This window comes from Zerene cesonia, chromosome 26 (assembly GCF_012273895.1).
Source record: "Zerene cesonia ecotype Mississippi chromosome 26, Zerene_cesonia_1.1, whole genome shotgun sequence".
NCBI classification, from domain to species: Eukaryota; Metazoa; Arthropoda; class Insecta; order Lepidoptera; family Pieridae; genus Zerene; species Zerene cesonia.
In genome coordinates this window covers 5,223,191-5,245,872 of record NC_052127.1, presented here as the reverse complement: position 1 = coordinate 5,245,872, position 22,682 = coordinate 5,223,191, and the positions used below count along the sequence as shown (strand labels likewise).

General features: G+C 34.1%; 1 protein-coding gene across 2 annotated transcripts in view; it reads right to left on the bottom strand.

The window, feature by feature from the left end:
- The window catches only part of LOC119837125 (inactive dipeptidyl peptidase 10), a 129,337-nt gene that overhangs the window by 21,897 nt on the left and 84,758 nt on the right, over positions 1-22,682 (bottom strand). For both annotated transcript variants that reach the window (XM_038362630.1, XM_038362631.1), the window contains exons 4-6: positions 15,815-15,909; positions 8,903-9,030; positions 2,034-2,263 (exon numbers count right to left, since the gene is read on the bottom strand). In XM_038362630.1, coding sequence (XP_038218558.1) covers positions 2,034-2,263; positions 8,903-9,030; positions 15,815-15,909 — 453 coding nt within the window. The remainder of the gene's footprint in view (positions 1-2,033; positions 2,264-8,902; positions 9,031-15,814; positions 15,910-22,682) is intronic.

Genomic DNA, 22,682 nt, shown 5'->3' with positions numbered 1-22,682 from the left:
CTAAAAACTATACTATATCCTTTCTCGGCCTCATACTATCTCTGTACCAAATTGTATCCAAATTCATTTACTGGTTAAGGCGTTAAAGAAGACACTGTCAGACAAACAGACATAATCACTTTGGCATTTATAATATAAAAGTAGGGATGCAGGTAATTTTATATTTCATACCATGTAATTTTAATGCTGTTTTGTAATTCGTGGAGATTATTAGTTTATAAATTGTAAATGTTTAAATGTTTCAGTGAATAAATATATCTTCCTAGTTATCCTACTAATCCTACTGATATTATAAGTGCGAAAGTTTGTAAGGATGTGTGTGTGTGTGTTTGTTGCTCTTTCACACAAAAACTGAACCGATTGCAATTTGGTACGTAGACAGCTGGACAAATAGAATAACATAAAGGCTACTTATTATCCCAATATTATATCGGGATACAGACTTACGCGGGTGAAAGCTAGTATTATAAACGCTAAAAGTTTGTAAGTATGGATGGATGATTAGATGTTTGTTACTCTTTCAATCCAAAAAGCTTATGACATTTTTGTGAAATTTGGTACAGAGATAGATTATAGTATAGATTAGCACATAGGCTACTTCATATGCGAGTATCAGTTAGTGTAAGTAATATATATTTCCAGGCGAATAAGTCAGAATAACTGTTAGATTATATTGGGAAAGCGCTTAACTTATAACGTTTATAATAAGTTATGGAGTCAAAGAGATGAAATAGGCAATTTACATTAATACATGTATGAACTTTTGTTATTATCCTACTTATTAATATTATAAACGCTTAAGTTTGTAATAATGTATGGATGTTTGTTCTTTCAAGCGTTAACAGCTTGTCATATATATATGAAATTTGATACAGAGATAGATTATAGTCCGGTTTGACGCATAGACTATTTAAGTAGGTGCCACGCGAGTGACGCCGTGGGAGTCAGCCAGTAATTTTTAATAATATACATTACAATAAAATCACTTAAAAAATAAGAACGCTATACATGATGTTTATGGACATCTCAGGCCTATATAACTAAGAAAGTGAGAGAGAGAGAGAGAGGGAATTAGAATCGCTGTTTAAAGCATAATTCTGATAATCATTATGTGAATTATTTCTTATTATGGCTCCTAACTATCTTCAAACACAAATCATACAATAAAGCCGCTTCGTTGCGACTTCAAAAAACGACAAACACTTTCGCATTTATTACTAAGGATAATACAACCGATCATCGAAGCAACAATAAATAACCAAATCTTTAATTTGCTGAGCTAAAACGTCTAAGAGGACCATAAAAATATATCCATTCAGTCCAAATTCATTCTAATTTTAATCGCAGTCTTCGTGAAAGAGGCCAGCTAAGTGTCGTCATTAAGATAAGAGGCAGGTTGAGGCGCTCATTTACAACGCCTTGAAGAATAAAATGATTTGAGACCTTTGGGAGTTCGGTATCGTCTTACATTGAATATCCGTGAGCGTCTGGAGTCACGATAGTTGGTGTGACGTCATACGTGCGGGTTGCATACGAAAATGGTGAAGAAGTAATTGAGTTGCAAGAATTCCTTCACTATTTATATATTAGAGACTAGACGTTCGTTCCGGCTCCGTCCGGATATGGAGATTCCTGTTTTATCCCAAGGGAACATTTTTCATTTAATCAGGATAAAAAGTCTATAGCCCAAGTCAACTCATACCCTGTCTGTATACCAAATTTCAGAAGATCCTCAGTAGTTTCAGCGTGATCGACTCAAACACAAACTCAAACATTTATTCATTCAACTAGACTTCCTTAGAAGCACTTTTGAATCATCATATAATACAGTTATAACATTTACCATCGGTTCGGAAACAGTTTCAACAGAGAAGAGCCGACAAGAAACTCTGTAGACATCGACGGACAAACAAACAAAAGAAACAAACTTCTGTGTTGTATATTTTAACATAAGTATTATTGTATTTCTTTTTGCCATGTTGACAGTACAATAAAGTGTTTAAAATAAATAAATATATAAAGAGAATCCTTACCTTCATACAACCAGTCCGGTACACCATTATATATGGTGCCAGGAACCCCCGTCTCCGTAACCCGGTATCCAGTGGAAGACCTCGGAGCTGGTCGGTAGTATATATCGCAGTCTTTCACTGTGATTAGACCGTGGCCTTTGGGCGTCCACATAGCAAGGAGGAGAAGCGGACCCTCGGATATCACGCCGCCCCCCACTTCATCTGGTAAAGGCGTTAGGGGGTAGGATTCGCTGGAAACAAAAGGTTATTTCTACTATGAAATATGGGTAATGCATTTATAATGCTGGCGGTATTATATATTGACTATCACAGTCATACTGAGGGGCTGATTACATATCCAATGGTGAAAAGGTTTTTGAAATCAGTTCAGGAGTTCATGAGATTCAAACAAATTATCTCTTCGGCTTTATATTTTAGTACAGATGCGAATATTATAAAGTCAATCAAATCCTTATTCCTTACCCCATAAAAGCATATACTAACTAAAGATACTACCTCTGCGAGCGTTCATGGATGGTGGTGATCGCTTACCCTCAGGCGAACCACCAGCTCTGTTGTCCACTACGACATAAAAAAGCAGTTGTCCAGTATAAAGACATTTGACAATTTTATGTTTAAAAATATCTAACTTGAGTTTAAATTTAAATGGATCATTTTTGAATTAACAAGATAAAAATTTAAAGTTGATTTGTTGTTCAGCTTTTATTCATCTTTCAAGAAACAAGAAAAACTTTACTAACTACGTAAGCTGTTATATAAGAAAATATCAATTGCATAGCTACGTTATATAATTCAATATAGAATCATTAAGAATATGAAAACGGAACTCTCAGCGCAGAATATATCAAAGGGATACGGCAAAGAAAATACGGGAGTTTCTAGTTTAAATATAAATACAATTCTTCGAGGTATGTCTGCAATATATGTGACTTCATACGGTTTGTGTAAAGAGCCTTTATATGATAAACTGAAAGTTAGTGTGTGCTGTATACTGTATGAAATTTGAAGTTACGTCGGGTTATAGAAAAAGATTTAGAATATAATGTACATTATGGCAGTGAAAATTATAAATACAATATAATATTTCAAACTTTATTAAAATAAAAATAATGACGATTCCATATGTTCTTTGGTACAACTATATTTTATAACAATTCGTCGTCGCTTCAATTCGCTTACAAAGAACACAAAAGTGTTTAATCACACTAGTATTATAAATTTGAAAGTTTGTTTGTTTAGATATTTCTGCGTGAATCACGCTGAATCTACTTATCGAATTTTATTGAAATTTGGTATAGAAACAGGGTTTGAGCTGACTTAGGTGATAGGATGCTTTTTATCTCGATTAGATGCTCCCTTCGGATAAAATAAGAATGTTGATATCCGGACGGAGCCGGGACGAGCATCTATATATAAATGTATATTACATACACCTACATATATTAAGAATAAGTCCCAGAGAAAATAGCGAACAATTACCTTAAATGATTAAAAGAAAAACACATTATCTGAAGACACCTTAAGGCCACATTGCAACGGTAAATTGTGGTCCATTCCACATAATGCTCTCCCAGTCTAGCATAATGTTCTCACCTTTATTTGATAGCAGAATATTTAGCAGGCTTTGAGGTACGTTTATTTTCTAGAAAATGCAATAAATGTTGAAGAATGAATGATGTTCTTATTTGGCTCAGTTGGGTTCTGACCCCCAAGATTATGATTTCACAACTTTTCCATGACTGGAAAAAATATTTTATCGGTAATTTAGATGTCACGTGTCTAAAATCGGGAGATTTTAGTTGGTTGAAAACTGATATCCTGATGATTCAAACCTGCTGGGGCACACGTATTACAGAGTGGAGACCACGGCTCGGCAAACGTAGCGTAGGGCGCCCTGTGACTCGTTGGAGTGATGACATACGAAAGGTAGCAGGCAAAAACTGGCAGCAAGAAACTTTTGATTGGGCCAAATGGCGTGCTATAGGAGAGGCGTACGTCCAGCAGTGGACATACAAAGGCTAAGAAGCAGAAGAATTCAAATATGTTATTCTTCTAACCTTATTATTATTAGCTTAAATAACAATATCTCTTTTGAGTTGGTTGGATAGACTATTATAGATAGGCCATGCGTTTAGAGCTAGTGAAGTGCCTTTTTTAAGTAACTAGCATTCCGCCGGCGGCTTTGCTCGCGTATTCACGGGTAAGATAGACTCGGGGCGTTACCGACAAAGTTCCCGTTCCCGTTAGATTTCCGGGATAAAAACTATCCTATGCCCTTTCTCGGGTCTAAAACTATCTCTGTACCAAATTTCAACATAATCGGTTTAGCCGTTCTTGAGTTATAAATAATGTAGCTAACACGACTTTCTTTTATATATATAGATTAATAAACGCAACACTCGTGAATCATTGCAATATTTAACATAGGCATACGACTTAAGGTAATAATAGAATGAAAATTATTATTAATTAAATATGTTATTTTAAATAATTAAGCGCACTGAATTCTGAAAGATGGAGGTCAACGTTTTTTGTTATCCTAATAATATTATAAATGCGAAAGTTTGTAAGGATGTGCGTGTGTGTGTGTGTGTGTGCGTGTGTTTGTTGCTCTTTCACGCAAAAACTACTGAACCGATTGCAATGAAATTTGGTACGTAGATAGCTGGACAACTGGAATAACATATAGGCAACTTTTTGTCCCGATATTCTTACGGGATACGGACTTACGCGGGTGAAACCGCGGGGCACAGCTAGTGAATAATAATATCAGTAATTGACAAAGTTTTAAAAAACCCTTCAATAATATCCTTGGTTAAAAAGAAGTTTAAATTCATTCGTCATTCAATTGCTAAAGCCAGAGATAGTTGAATATTAAATTATGCGGTATTAGTGCAATAAATCTTTACTCTTCCACGAACGGGGATTGCGTGAAAACTGCACACTGAAGTTAAATTCCTGGCATATCTTTTAAGTTTGAATCCGGCATTTTGCGACAGTAATTTAAAAATTCCATTAACTGCAGTTCTTGGTGCATATTTTATAATTTTAAAGCTATACGGTTCAAAATCCTTTCGTTTCTTTTAGTCAAAACCCTGAAGTTTTGTGTTTACTTGTCTTCTATTATTAAATAAGGAAATGGAAATGACATATCAGTAGGAAAGTAATAAATGAAAAAATGCGACGTCCATAGGAAGCTCGTTATTTTGAAAGCGTGTGCATACAATTATACTCTAAAACTTTTAGAAATTTAAAAAACTGCAAAGGTTTAATAAGACTTTTCTAATATTTGATTGACGTATAAATTTGCTCGACACCTTGTAAAACGTATTGATCATTAAATAAATAATTTTATAAAATGTGTAAATAATAAATTTTAATTTTAACTGCAATGTTTTAACCATAGATATCATTATACTATTGAAAAACATTTCTAACAGATGCTACCGAAATGTAATACGTACATCTACCCGTGCAGGTGGTTTTCAAATAACTCGCAACGATAAATCGGTACTTCCTCCGCAATGTATGTGCGCAGCGGTTTTACGTCGTTCGTGATTAGCTTTTACGAGTGCCGCTGAATCTTTATTTATTGGCCTTGAAACGTTCGGTTGCAGGTTTTAGATTTTATTTAAATTCCCTGTCTATTACTTTTCTGGATGTAAACTAAAGTGAACACCAGAGCGTCACGGATATTTCGAGAACTATCTAAGAGGAATTCGGGTTTAATTTTCAACGCATCCAATAATGAAAGATCAATTCGATTGCATTTTTCGGTTTTTATTGTTCGATAACTCAATGGGTTTCCATCGATTTCATATTTTTAATTTTTGACGCGATTCTTTTTGTGTGTCATAGGAAAATGTTGTCATTTGGTCCTATTTTAGAATCTGGGTGGTACAGCTACAGGGGGTATTCATAAGTAATCCTTGTAAACTGAGTCTCCTCAGAGAATTTCAGCTGCCATTGAAAAGTCTGCTAAGATTGGAGTAAAACCTTCTTAATTGTAGCGTTATAATTAATAACATATATTTAAGTATAAAGTTACCATCAAAATCATTTACAACTGATTGAATAAATTAATATATTACTATTAATTAGCTTCATTCTATTCCACTATTTAGCTTGTTTAAAAAATCGCTATAAAAAGCTGTATTCAAAAGATGTATTGCCAAAAAGTATCTGTCAGATAAATATATCACGCGTATACTCGTATTCTATAAATTATTATACACTGCTTTGCTCGCATTGGGGCAGTTATCCGAACCAGTGAGCCGAAATAATTTATATCACGATATAGTCAGCTGTTGTTATTGTCTATAATCGAATATAAGCCTCGATATTGTTAAATTTACCAAATTTATATGGAAAAAACCTTTATTCAATTACCGCAGGAATGTGTGAGGTGAATGTTATTGTTTCAAAAGCGTCAGAATGGATTTGAATGGAAATTGGCAAATAAAAATGTATCTGTTGTATTATTTATCTATTGAATAATTTAAGGCCAATTTATCATTAAATCCTTATTTAAAGCAAGTGTTATTTCTTTATTATTAATAGCAAATATAGTTAAAAAACTAAATTTTCTTACTTGCAAAGGACAAACCCATGTTTTTGTATTGTCAACTTTCCTTGATAATTGTACAAAGTTTGAGTAAAATCTGTCCGTTTAAAAAAGCAGACACGTAATATTTTAAGTACGCATTGAGCGTAATTGCCAAAGGGAATTGGAAAGAAGCTACACAGGGAATAAACTGAAGGACAGGGTGAGAAATAGTGTCATAAGAAAGAAGACCATAGCCAAGGATGCAGTAACACGAATTCTTCACCTAAAATGGAAATGGGCAGGACATATACAACGAGTAACAGACGAACGATGGTCAAAAATAGCAACCAACTGGTACCCCATAGATGCAAAGCGTAAGCCGGGTAGACCTCACAAAAGGTGGAGCGATGACATTGAGAGAACAGCAGGTGTATCGTGGTCCAGAATAGCTAAGGACAGAACAAGTTGGAAACGATTGGAGGAGGCTTTTGCCGCAGGAGCGGTTCTCGCACAAAATAAAAATAATACATAAGAAAATAAATAAACGAACTTAATTAGTAAACATATAAACCTATATATATATATATAAATAAACAAACCAATTAGTTCAGCTTTATAGTAAATTATATATACACACACATATATATATATATATATATATATATATATATATATATATATATATATATATATAACACACACACACATGTATATATATATATATATACATGTGTGTGTTAAATCAGAAAATTAGCATAAGTATAAAGTGTAATTAACTTATAATTGTAAACGCGAGAAATAAAGGCTTTTTTATTTTATTTATTTTTTATTTATTGAGCTTATACTTCTAAAATATATAACCTTAATAGTAACCTTGCAAATTATATATTAACTCGACTACATACAAAAATAATGACTACTAAGGGAGCAAGCCTGCAGTATTCTAACAGCAATTTCAAATTTCGTTCTAGAACCGTTATTGAATGGAACACATAAAAGAATAACCGCAAAATTTTAGCGGGAAATAAGATTCAAGATTAGTTCGAGTTAACGTTAAGGAAGCTACGGAATAAATTTTGAATTTCATTCGAGTGCTTCCGTTGGAACTGCCCGCTGGGGTTGCTATATTGATTCTTGGTGATACAATTTCGGCAAGTCTACGAAATTGCAAAACTTGCAACATCGAATTTTTATTGTTTTATAATAAAATTCATAGGACTGCAGTTTTTAGTTCCACACGATTTTTAGATAAATATATTTCATTACATACTTATAGATATAATTTTTCGGACAGTTATTTGAAATTTCACCAAAAGAAAACAAGGGAACAAAGTTAAACATACAAATGATGAAACGAATGAAATTACTGTAATTAAGCTTGTATCACTTACCAACCTATATTTTTCAGTTGTATTAAAATATACATGTTTTTCATAAATCTATCCATTTCACAAATTTATTTTATTCATAAAAGTGCTTTTAAAATTCTTCCCATAAATTTTAAAACTTCAAATAAAATAAATATAAAACCGCATTTTTAATTTAAGTGGAAAGTTCAAATTTTTACAGTTCACTCTTTAGAACACTTCACAATTTAAATTTCGAAAGTTCGTAACAGAGATACGTTAAATTTAAATTAATTTGACAGCTCCAGCATTTTAAGTGGTATTGAAAAAGGAATAGGGTTTCATTTGCAATAAGCAAAATTACATCGTAATAATTGGTTGCTCTATATCCAATCAGGGTAATTTATAATTCGTTTATCGTGAATTGAACGCTGTTTCATTAATGTATATTGGAACTTAATAATGTGTGATTTGATTGAACATAGCATCGCCTAGCCTCTCGGCCACCCGTGATCCTGCCACAGTAATCGAATTTCTTCTACTCTTTCGGTTTCATGTGCCTAAGGGGCACCCCTGGGGGGTTCGAATCCTGCCTCGTGATCAAATTTTTTCTATTCTTTCAAAAATTTATAATTTATAAAGCATTTCAATGCTATAAAACTAAAAATTAAATTGAACATAACAATTTTATTTAAAACTGACACATTAAATACATAACGTCAAAATAAAATAAAAAAAACACATTGTAATTGGTATTAGCCATAGCATAGATTTTGAAAGATTGCCATAAAAAGTAGAAAACTAAATAATAGAAAATTAGAAATAGTCATAGATACACATAGGGCATTTAGAGCAAAAGTTTAACATTCAACAGTTTTGTTTTGTTTTATTTTATTTTTATTCTTCCATCATATTTATCTAAAAATATATGTTATATGAATTTATAATATTCAAATTGTATTGCAATAGATACTTACGTTGTCAATATATCGTACACCATGTACCTAGCCAGATACGAGAATCGGTGCACCTTGCGAGGGTTCTGGGCAAGGAGCAGGAACCGCCGGTCAGCTGACAGCGAGAATGATGCGGGTTCTAGAACTCTCTGGAACAGAAAAGTTTGTTAACATTTTACGTGTTTTTATTACGTGGTAGATCAGTGGTTTGACGTCGAACTTAAAAGCGAAAAGTCAAGGGTTCGAGATCGGACGAGCGAGCAAGAAATAAATTGATTTTTCAACTTATCTGCACATTATTCCCATCACCTTTATCGAAACTGTTATAGTAAATATCGTGAAGAGACCGGCATGTCGAAGAATCAAAGGTACATAATATGTTAACCCGCACTTTACTAAAGAGGCTAGGACGTATAAAATTCTATGCTAATATTATAAAGGGTTAAGAGTTTGTTCTTTGTAATTATTTTTTTTTGTAAGAAAGCACTTATCTCTGGAATTACTGGTTCAAAATGAATGTTTTTTTATGCTGAATAGTCCATTATTCGAGGAAGGCTATAAGGCTATTATTATATGCTACGACTAAAAGGTATGCAACAGTAATGAAAATCATTCTAAAAGTGGGAAAAACATTCCTTTAAAGGGCAGATGAATTGCATATTATGTAGAAAGGTTATATGAGGTGCCTCGGGTTTCATTATGGTCAAAAAATCCTAGTAAGCTTTTGTAAGACGGATTTTTATTTATCTACCCTTTCATTTATTCCACTTAAATATCGGAAATATGTAAGCACTCATCGGTTCAGCTTGGCAAATCGGACAGCATCGCAACGTTTCTCAAATGATGATAAAAGACAAGTCGCACGCAGAAAGTCTATTGCATGTCATTATTCTATGAACGCATTTTATTGATCCATTCAAGGCATTGTACGTAAATGTAAAGGGCAATAAAAGCATTATAGTGTAGTGACATTTGGTTACAACAATATGAAAGCAACACGCAAACAGTAGTAAATTCAATAACTAACCGCAATAAATTGTAAACTTTAACAATGTCGTTAGCGATAGTTGCTCGCAGTCACGAAACTATGGTTTTGATTTTTTGACTTGAACCCCAATTGAGGGTTTACGACCCCTTTTATCGAAGAGATTACTTAATGATATGATTTATTGTATTACTATTAGCGTAAGGCAGGTATTTTTACTGGTCGCGGTCGAATTTTAACCAGCTCCCGTGGCCCCTTCACTCAAGTGGCTCGACGGAACACAGTGGGGTTTTGGTCGGTAAGAATCCGACATGACCCACGGCTCCATCCCCGGGGGCCGTGGGTATCTATGCAAGATTTCCCCACTATAAAAAAAGGTATTTTTACTGGGGTATCACGTACCAGCGGTGGGATACAGGAAGTGATTCTTACATAAAATAAAAAGAAAACTTCGACTCCATTTTGTGTTGTCGGCCATCTTGAATTCTAAATTTGATATAGTAATACACTATTTTATATCATGTGTGTATTTTTTATATGTATTTTAGACACACACACTCTGACACAAATATAGACATCACCGTAAAACCCATCAAAACCAGTTATTTAGTGATTATAAAGGCAAGACGGAAACGTTGGAAAATATAATAATTTTAATATTACAATTCTATTAGGTCTATGATTTCCCGGCTTGTCTTTTGAGGCGGCGTTGGGGCCCTGGGCGGTTTCCGATTTGCTTTGATGTCTTTTACGCAATATGTTAATAGAATATTGGTTCGTGCTGTTTATTTGCTGTCATGTTTAACCTATTTTTTTTTTTTTATGTCACAGTCGGCAATTGAGCTGGTGGGACGCCTGATGGTTAGCGCTACCACCGCCCATGAACATTTGTAGAGGCGTAAAGTCGATTACAGACCTTACGCCTCTACAAATGGATTGCCGACTTTAAATTGTGAATGGATTAAGAAAGGATTGGCGAGAGGAATAAAGGAAAGGACTGGGAAGGGGAAGGAAAAGGATATGGGCCTCCAGCTCCCCCACTCACCGAACGAAACACAGCAGAATGCTATTTCACGCCGGTCTTCTGTGGGGCTGTGGTACTTCTCCGGTGCGAGCTGGCCCAATTCGTGCCGAAGCGTGCTCGACTACCACATACTATGTTCTAAGTAGGTTTTATTTATTATTGACATCTGAATATGAAGTGTTAACTTATTAATTAAGTCATTAATGGTCTGTGGAGAGTTGGTAGAGAGAGAGAGTATTTACTTGGCACCGCAAGGGGGGCAAACATTGTTTTGGAAGTATAGCTCAGTAGTCAATAACGTATTGTTTTCCCCTGCAGCATGAAGTGATATTTATGTATTTATTTACTTATATATATTTAACCGCCTCCTTGGTATAGTAGTTAACGCGTGAGCGTAGAACCGAGGGGTCCTGGGTTCGATTCTCGGTGGGGACGCACAAAAAAAAAGTCTCGGTCTGGCAGGGCACAGAAGGCTGATCACCTACTTGTCCATAAAAAAATCGATCAGTGAAACAGATGTATATCATCTGCCCCATACCCCACTAGGGGGCACGGGACTTCACTATTCACCTATTTAAATATTATCTATTTATCTATTCGCCTATTTACTTATTAACCAATTCACCTGTAGTTCTCTGAGTAAGACGTAGCACTGTTGGTTTCTCATATACATAAATATACCCTAAACTGTTTGACAGTACAGTTGGGGCATGTACGAAGATGTAGAGTATTGATATAACTGAAACGGTAGCGTGACCGTGGACACGCAAACCAGTTGTTACGGGATAAATAAATTAAACAATGTGATTGTTTCGGGTTTTAACGTCAATTGTGTGTACATTACTGACAAATGCTTGGTCATAATGGAATATAAACAATTTGTTATATGATACTACTAGCTGGAATCTGCGGCTTTTCCCGCGTGGTATTGTGGCGGTTGAAATGTAGCCAATGTGTTAATTCAGAATATAATTATCCCCGTACCATATTTCATACAGATCACAAGAAAGGTTTTTGCGTGAAAGAGTAACAAACATCCACACCTTCATACAAACTTGCGTATCCCGTAGAATATCGAGATAAAAAGTTGCCTATGTGTTAATGATACAATCATTTTTGATATCTTATCAAAATTCAGCCACACTAGATTCCCCTTTAATAACTACGCACCTCTGTGCGTAGTGCATACCTACACCCTTTGCCTGTCTGTATGTACACGCTGTATAATTTATGTTTCTTCTACAAAGGAAAAAGTGAAAACTGGACATCGAACACTTGAATTATTTATACAAATGCTCTTCAGGTATAAGTAAACATTGGCATGGAGCCATGTAATGATTGATGGAGTATAAAACTCAATATTCATACAGGTTGATCGTTCAACAGGTATGCAGATAGATTTTATGATTCCTATATATCTCAAGAATTCATATTTCTGTTTGATCTCCGGTTAGTGGTGTCAAGCATGAGGTATTCCTTGTGTGGAGTTAACAGTTCTGTCACATGCATTACTTACGTCACGTAATACTAAATAGTTTCTACGTCTTAGGTGTTTTCTTGAGATCATTGTTTCAGAAATGATTTATATCGCGCTAAAGTTGCCTTTTCTTCACTGTTTCCAGTCTGTTCCGTATTCCGCATTCGCAGAGATAGTGCCTCAGCTGTTGTTGTGGTCATGGGCGGTGGTGATCGATTACCATCAGGTGAACCACCAGTTCAGCTGCCCGCTATTTTATAGAAAATGGTGGTATTTTTTTCATTTATATATATATGTAAAATATAGAGATAATAAAAAGAATATAAAAAAGTAGAGATTGTGAATTTGTGAATGTGAGGCGCTATAGATGTTAATCTTTGGATCTATGGGACTGATTTAAAAAAAATATTTACCAATGGAAAGCCGCGTGATCTGTGTGTGTCACGGGCTGTTTTATTTTGTTATAATCCCGGGACAAACCGAGTGGAGCCAAGTCGAAAGGCCAGTATAGTATATATAACAATACATACTATAAAATAATAAAGTAATAAAGTATAAATATTTTAGTAAAGATACTAATTGTAACACGCAAGCAAGCGAGGAAATAACGCTGAAGACTAGTCAGTATTCTACAAACACAGAATTTCATCATACAATTTGAACCATGACGAAGTAAGTCGGGAGACTAATCAATCGCAAACCAAGTCGTTAAAAATGGGAAAAACGTAATGTTAAATTTTTCGGTATATGTGAATTCAAAATAAAAACCTTTGGTGTTCGAAATGTCGACCTTAAATTGCGGTTAAAATCCGTTATAAGTTTAAATTCGTAAAATACTCAACTAGTGAAGTGTCCCCTAAAACAGTTAAGATAATATGATGCCTGCGACAGCTGTCGCAAGACGTCACCATGTTTCGTAAAATGTTGATGAAACTTTCTTATCATCCTCATCTGTAGTTAAACTTCACTTACGAGATTAATCTTTGGGACTCTGTACTAATTTGATGTATGTCTAGTTATAATGAATTGCTTTCATAATGCTTTGAATTAAATGAAAGATTTTCTGACGTTTTTCAACCGACATCATAAAAACACTTATTTTTATACGAACCAGCATACGAGGCAAATGTCCCTGAAATGCGAATATAATATATGGACTGATGATAACGATGATATATATTTTTGGATATATTACGAGAGTGTTATAAGAAAATCTAATCCAAATATTTGCTGCCTCCATAAATCGATTGATGACAATACAAATATATTTTCTGTAATGTAAACCAGTAGTACCTTATTAGCGTACACAAACAAACTCTTCAAGCTTTTTTTATTAGTATAATTTTCAATGATCCATCGCTCATTGCATTTAAATATACCAACCTAATATATTACTTTAAGATCTGTTTTGGTTTTTGCTATAATTTAATGCCTCTCACCAGTTAACGACAGTTTTTATATAAAAGCAATTGCATTTTATGATACATTCATGTTCGCAGGTTTTATAATAATTAAATAATTTTTCAAAGCATGTAAACGTGTATCATAAAATTAAATTAAAATGATATATTGAAGTCTTTTTACCGAGTTTAATTTCGACTACAAGTGAGATACATAAAACTTATTCCATATTTCACGTCTATATTAATAAGTTTAATAAGAACAGAAAAGACAATTTATAATTTATTAAGGCTCAGGTGCTTTTCCCTTCAATATCGAAATATAAGAGTTAATTAATGCCCCAGCGCCGTCCGCCATTTTGAAAAGGGCAGAGCGACAGATGCTAATGGAATTGACTGAAACCCATTGGAAATATATCCAATACCTTTTATTATCGAATTCGTAATGTTTATGCGAGGAAATATTATGCTTTTTTTGGCAATGGAATTCTCGTATTATCTGATTTGTTATAAGTAATTATTTGACCAGGTTATTAATCATATTATGATAGATAGAACATATAGGTAAAGTAGGTAGATTGTATAATAATAACTTAATAATTATATAAACATACTAGCTGTTGCCCCCAGCTTCGCCCGCGCGGTCTTAATAAATTTTCATGGCATGAACTTTCATCCCCTATTTTATCTCTGTGGGGGTAGACTTCATCAAAATCCTTTCGAAGCGGATGCCTACGTCATTACATATCTGCATGACAAATTTCAGCCCGATCCGTCCAGTGGTTTGGGCTGTGCGTCGATAGATACTATGTCAGTCAGTCACCTTTGAGATGTATATTTAGATGTTTGTTTTATCAAATAAAAAATGTATGAGTATTATTTTTGCATGTTAGTAAGTCTATTATGGGAAATTTTGTATTCCAGCATCGTTCTAGGTGCTGCAAATGTTATATCAATATGGAAATATTGCAATTTTAATCAAAGGAAACTTTATGGCGCTGTCAAAAAATGTATAGTAATGGTTAAAGCTTTATTTGAATGGAATATGTGTGAGTTTTGTATGTTCATTATTCAACATGTCAGAAGAAACTGTAGCGTAACTAGAGTTCATTGCAATTTTCTCAGTTCTAGGTATGACAGAGGTTAAATTGAATATGTGCCTTTGTTTTGTAATTTATGTTATACAAGACGCTCGTCCCGGCTCCGCCCGGATAGTGAGATTCCCATTTTATTTCAAGAGAGTATTAAATCGGCATAATAAATATCTTATTACCCAAGTCTGTATAACAAATTTCACCAAAATCCATTCAGTAGTTTGATTGACGGACAAACATCTGAACAAACAAACTTTCACATTTATAATATTCGTGTGATGTGTTTCAATAGTATGTTATATTTTTTGCATATATATCAGCAAATGTGTATAATCTAACGTAGCACAACTTTTGGCGGCAAATTAATTACTTTACTTTACTACATTACTTCTTGCATCATCATCTATATGTTCGCACTGCTCACAAGGTTTAAGGTTTATCCACCACGCTGGCCAAGTGCGGATTGGCGGATGTTACAGGTCGTCAAATTTTTAATTCTCGGACATGCTGGTTTCCTCACGATATCTAACTTCACCTTTTCGAACAAAGGTGATGTCATCCACAGAAAAATCAATTTATATCCTCCACGCTCGCCTAGTTTCGAACCCCCGACTTATTGATTGTAAGTCCGAGGTCCTCCCCACTGAGCCATTACAGCTTTTCTTATCATTACTTTATAATTTTAGTTGTTAGTTTATTATATTAGTTATTTTAATATGAATGTTAGTCAAGACATGAAATAGAATATTCTTTCTTCAATGAGATTAATGATATATGCCCTCCTTGGTCGCCCATCCAAATGCCGACTACGCCCGAGATTCCTTAACCCGTAAGTATAGATAACAAGTCATCAGCGTCTCAAAATTAAAATGATACAAGTGCCAAATAGTCTCTATGTTTTGAGAGCTTTATCTCGGTTGTAATAAAGGCGATAATATGGGACATGTACTTACAAATGTGGTGTTTGGCATCAAGGTTTTGGACGTCTGATTGGCGGCGAACATGAGACTGATACCGCCCCATGGGTCTCGGTAAACGAATTCATCACCTGCAACAAAAACAAATAAAACATGCTTTATTTTTTTATTAATTCTCACCAGTATTGAATAATTGTTGTCATTTGAGCGTGTATTTACTTAATTTGAATATTGATAATGCTATTTTTTATTAACAATCTTTAGACATAACCTAGTTTAAAAGCAACAAATGTTGCAAATCTACGCTTCCTAGCACGAAGGTGCTTTCAAAATCTAATTTAAAATATATTCGAAATATTTTAATTCACGAAGGTACTTTAATTCTAACATTTCCCGGAAAACGGCGGAGTCCTCTCAGAGGTTTAATGTAACACGATTCTGAGCTGGGCCATTTGAACGTAATTCGACTATCTAGAAATGCAGTCGAATTTTAGTCTGGAACCTTCTACGTAGTGGAACATGCGATTAGATGATACCTATTGTGTTGTGAAAAAGCGTCGTTTGTTCTGTCTTTTAGATGATTCGATCTGGATATATTATGAAGCTTTGATTGGAGAAGATTTATATTTATATTTAGATACTCCTATAGTCGAAGTGTTGTCCCGTTTGGTCCCTCCTAGTGGAGTATGGAGCAGATGCTATATATCTCGTTGGACAGTAAAAGTCCTTGCCTTTTTCATCCTTCGCCAGATATCGAGCCCAGAGCGCCCCAGTTCTATGCCAGCGCATTAGCCGCTGGCCAAGGATGCGATCCTGGTGTGTAATTAAGAATTTAATAGGCTTTATCGCATATTGTTTGTTTTAATATGAGTATTGTATTGTTGAGCTTTTGGAGATTAATTAAAAGATTATAATTTTTAATGTTGTTTTATTTTATGATAAAGAATATAAAATACTAGTTCTGAAGTATAATACTAGTTATAGTAATGAGATATTTATATTATATTAGTATAAACAGTAGAATTTAAAGACTTTTGGGATAACATCAAAGATATAACTAAATAAATAACAATTCACTTTCGATGTGAGAGGTTGCTTATTTGCCTGTAAAGAAAATTAAATAGTGTTACAGATTAAAAATGCAATCAACGCGAATATGCTAAGGGACTTTTCTATTTGTATATATAATGGGCATTTCTTCCTATCGCTTAGAAAGTAATATCGATCCCAAAGAAAATTGAGTCGTGTAAACTATATCGTTCGGAAAATAATCTCTCGATATTGGATGCCGCCTGCTGAGGAAGCGTGAAATTTAAGTATACTTGCGATAAATAATTCTATGTGAAAAAGTATACGGAAATAATTCTTTTCTACAAAAAATATCACGAAGGTCCCTTGGGGGATGGTACCACTCCAACGACGAAATAACAAATTCCCGGTAGAATACCACTAAATACATATCGAGTAATATAGCCAAAAAAAAAACGATCGAATTGAGAACCTTCCTTGTTTTTGGGATGTCGGTTGAAAAAGCTATTAAAATGTAGTTATTTAGGGTACAGATAAAATAAAGGGTTGTATCGTTTTTGTTATTAATGAATAAATAGATGGTGATGTTTTTTGTTTGTTGTTTTAGGAGATTCAGGAACGAGACTTTAGTTGTTCAACTGACATCAATAAATTCTATGTATCGTTTAAAAAAAATAAAATTATTTTTTTTAGAAACAAAGACTGGCGTAGTATAGACAAATTGCTTTCTTTCATAGTTTGTAAACCTTCTCAATAAATCAGTATTAATTTAAATATTTTGGCAATAATTATAATTTTAGATTATAACTTACTACCTCTTCGCCCCGGCTTCGTCCGTGGTACATATATAACCAATTTCACTCAATGAAGTTGCAGTTTCTAAAGAATTTTTAAAATCGGCCCTAAGTTTTTGTTAGATAACGTTACAAACATAAAAATACAAAATTTCCTCATTATAATATTAGTGTAGATAAACTTAAAACTTAACATATAACCAAAAATTTATTTGTATGTGGTACTCGAGCACGCTTCGGCACAAATTGGGCCAGCTCGCACCACACAGAAGACCGCCGTGAAATAGTATATCCTATTATATATCCTGTTCCTTACCCAGTCCTTTCCTTTGTTCCTCTCGTCAATTCTTTCTTCCCAATTCGACGTCAGCAATCCATTTGTAGAGGTGTGAGGTCTGCAATCGACTTCACGCCTCTCCAAATGTTCATGGGCGGTAGCGCTTACCATCAGGCGACCCATCGGCTCCATTACCGACGGTGACACAAATAAAATCCCATTTTTCCATGTACTACCAATTTATTTTTATCCATAAAAGGAAATAGAAGCGAAAACAATATGTCGCGTACAGCTGCGAGTGGAGACATCGATTTTCGTCTAATTAATTGAAGCTTGTCCAATAATTGAAACGCCAGTTTGAGCGTGAAAACGGTATGAAAATTAACGAGCTAATTTACTCCAAAACGACAATAATTCGCTTTATATACCAGTACAGTCTGCGTAATAACAATTTTATCGGCCATAAAGGGATTTCGATAACAATGAGACTCGTAGATATTAAATTGCGACGAATTTATCGCCTGCGAGAATAAATAAGTTATCATTCACGTGTATATTGAAGTTATTCACGTGTATAGAAGAATTATTTTGCTGTAGTTCTGAGTTGATAATAAGAAATGAAGACTGTAACACACATGTAACTCATTAATAAAAGTTTAATTGGCCGGTAGGTTTATAGATTTATCCATAACTAACTGCGCCCCGCGGTTTGACCCATTAAGTCTGTATCTCGTAGGTATATCGGAATACAATGGCCTTCGTGTTATTCCAGCTGTCCAGCTATCTACGAGCCAAATTTAATTGCAATCGGTTTAGTGTTTGCGTGAAAGTATAACAAACATACATGAATACACATAAATATATCCATCCTCACAAACTTTCGCAATTATTTTCTATTATAAGTTTCTCATTTATAAAGCATTTAAATGCTATTATTTAAATTAAACTTCCTTTTTTGAGGTTGGTTGATAAATTATGAGAAAGTATTTTTTTACATTTTACCGTTTAATTAATGAACTGGCTTTGCCTCGCGGTTTTACCACATCGTGTTATGTAGCCTTCATACAAAAATGGAATATCTAACACTCAAATATCTATCGTACTAGTAGCCTCTGAGATAAGTTCAAACAAACAAACACTTCAGCTTTATATTAGTAACGTAAAATGACTGATGTTGTTTTTCTACAGGAAACAATTAGTTATTTCCTATTTACGTAAAATGCAAATATAAGAGAGTTTAAAAGTATTAAACAAAGTATCAAAACTGCGTAACCGTCGACGTCAACCAAAAATATAGCACCAAATGCAAATGCTAATTACGCGAACGTTTCACAACTTATTCCAAAGCACGTAAGTCCCATAAATCACAGTTTTATCCGTGAATTAAAGCCAGCAACGAAACAAACAGTCCGTACCACTGTTTACGATGCAATTGAATGAATGGTGCATAAGCAATAACACGTATACGCAGTGCAGTTTGTTCAATCGCCTGCCACTTGGGAAATATAGGTCGTGTATAAAAATAGGTCTCGGGTATCGCAGTTTTTACTGTAGTTGACATTTTAGTGCAAATACTGGGCTAATTGCTTTGATGTGATTCGAATGCCGCTGTACAAAGAACTGTAAGAAGTTTTCTTTGTAAGTGCTGAATAGTAACTATTTACCTAATAGGTGGTTAGTGTTAATTGAAGAGACATTAGGGGTCATGCATAAATTACGTCACACGTTAAATGGGGGGTAGGGTTTCACCAAAATGTGGCATAGTGTGACAGGGGGCAGGAGGGGTCAAGACCTTTGTGACGTCACATGTTTAAAATATGTACTATGAGTCGACATTAAAAATTAACGACTTCGATTTAACAACCAAAACTGCTTGCTTCTTAAAATTGAAAATGTGACGTCACATCAGGGGGGAGGGACTACTAAAAATGACAGTCTGTGTTGAGTAGGGGGAAGGGTCGAAAAAAGCCAAATTTCGTGTGACGTAATTCATGGATGACCCATTAAACTCTCGCATGAGTTATTTAAATCAATTTTTAGTGTATTACCAGGAAAAATTAACCAAATAACATACTTAAATAAATAAATAGCTTTCATATATACTGATATTGTAATGAGAGATTTGATCGTGCGTATGTTTGTAATATTTTCACACAAAACTGAACTGATTTCAAAATTCTTTCACCATTCAAACTGCAACTTCGCTGAGTGACATAGGTTACATATGCAAAGCCGGGGAACAACTAGTTTTACACAAAATGCATAAGTGAGTAAAGGAGTGTGCGGTAAAGTATAATATCTGTCAATTCTCTTTAATTTTAAACCTTTTCGCCAGCGCCCATTAATTGTCCTGGATCGCATGTTAGCAAATAATTATAAAGCTTCTATATTTCTATTTTGTTCCCTTAAAAATTACTTTCACCTACTCACACACACACGAAAAATAGTACAATTTCAAATCAACTACATCATAATCGGTCATGTAATATTGATGACAGAAAACATCCATCAATAGTGTTTCGCATTATTTTCCCTCGCATCCAATAAATGACCAATCGATACGTTAATGTAGCAGATAACGAGGTATCGGCTACGCGATTAGTTATGCTACGCTGAAGATTTTGCTATGCGAGAGAGCACAACGCAGGGTTGCGGATTTGCCTTATGCTATGTCAGCGTTTAACCAACTTCAAATAAGTTCTCAAATTGACTGTCATTTGTGTTTACTATCTTAGCACTTTCTTTTTTTATTTGAAAACTTTATATGTGAAATATAAAGGAATGTGTTTTAGAAACAAATATTGTTAAAGTACCGTGTTATATCGACCATTGTCTTATCTCTTCAAAATGCATGCTGCGTCTGTGCACAATTTATCATGACGTATTATGCGAGTTAACGCACGTAGCACTGCAAACACGTTCAATAATGGCGTAGTATAATTGACGTAGATGCATCACGATTAACTACGAATTGTTGTGTGCTACGAATACTGATGTTATGGCTTATTATGTTGGTTTGTTTTTTATTTTTTTAAAACCTTTTTAATTATTTTTTTTAAATAAAGGATTAATAAACATATCATCCATTATATCCATATCCTTGAATTATTTGTTGAAAAAAGAGAAGAGTAAAAAAATTCATTATATTTTTAGAATACTTATTATCTTGGGAAAGTCGTTCCATGACCTATACGTTTGCTATTATTGCTATCATATTACATATAAGTAGAAAGTTATAGCAGTCATAAAACAATGTTATTTTTGTGAGAAAATAATTTAGACATCTTACTAAACTTAAAAAACGTAAAACTTTTGTAAATAAAAAAGTAAGTTAAAAAAATAAAAAAATAAACATAAATTCTAAACATGTTCAAGAAAATTTATCGCTTGCTTTGTATCTAAACTATGCGATAATACATGCATTTTTATTCTTGTGTCAGCTTTTTCATAGCATTTTTTATCCATGTCTGAATATGTTATCAATCAAAGAAATATCATTTAATACATTATCAAAACAGCAAACTCCGCGAACTTCCTAAAGCACTTTTGTCTAGTCATATTAACAATAACCTTTATAACATTAGGAATGCACACAACAACCATCCAATTAAGGAACACATTACTCCAGATGCAAGGAGAAATGCGCTCGCCGTGTAACATATTGAGACACAGGCACTACGAAGTTTAATTCTACGCTACCTTAATACGTTCTCTGTAGTTGCTACGTATTCTGTTCTATCTGCTACGTTATAGTGAATTATATAATTTTTGTAATAGCTGAATATTTGAAAATTGTGAATACGTATAATTTTGCAACTGCTGACAATGAAAAGATGTTGTGTGTCTTTTGTACTTTATCGAAAATAATGCGTAATTTGATGATAATTCTCGCAATTAACTTTACTTGAAGTTATTACAAGTAAATGTTCACTTTGAAATTTAATTTAAATAACAAAAACTACGAACAATCTAGAAACATCATCGTTCGGTACGATGATGTATACTTTATATAAAAAATTATTTATAGAAGAATTTCACTGGGATTCGAAAGCTTATCATAAACTAAACAATATAATAGGAATGTACGTCTACATATCATAATAATGACTAATTTGGAAGCGTGCGCCGAACGCAAGTTTATACTGATTAAAATCTCATATCGGCTGAGCTCACAGCGCGAGTTGGCAAATTTCCGACCGAGTTTAATTATGCACTCCGTACTTAACCTTTATTTTTGTTTAACGTTGCTTCGCGTACTGTAATTGGTACATTTACCCTGTTGAATAGTAGATTTTGCTAACTCTCCGTTAGAGCAACATGTATTCATGGTATTAAATGGGTTTGTTGGTGTCGGTGAAATGCATTTAAAAGCATGAGGCTCAGAATAAAGTATGTTAAAATTTAGAAGAGTTTAGAGTTTTCTTACATTATTGCTAATCAAAAATCAGCATGGTCGGCCGAAGAAGACCGGCGTGAAATAGAGCATGTTATTGTGTTTGTTCAGTTAGTGGGGGAGCCGGAGGTCCATATCCTATTCCTCACACTTCCCAGTCCATTCCTTCTTTCCAGTCGTTAATCCTTTCTTTATCCTATACTCATTAAAATCGGGCAGTGGCACTAGCTCTGGGGATGTCCACAGACCATGGGCAGTAGTGATCGCTTACTATCAGACGAACTACCAGATCAGTTTCTCTAAATAATGAAAGTATGTTGAAATAATAATAATTCACGTAAATTATTAGTTTAAATTATAACATTCCTTGCACTAATAGGTCGGTATTAATATGCTGCTTCAATAGTATGT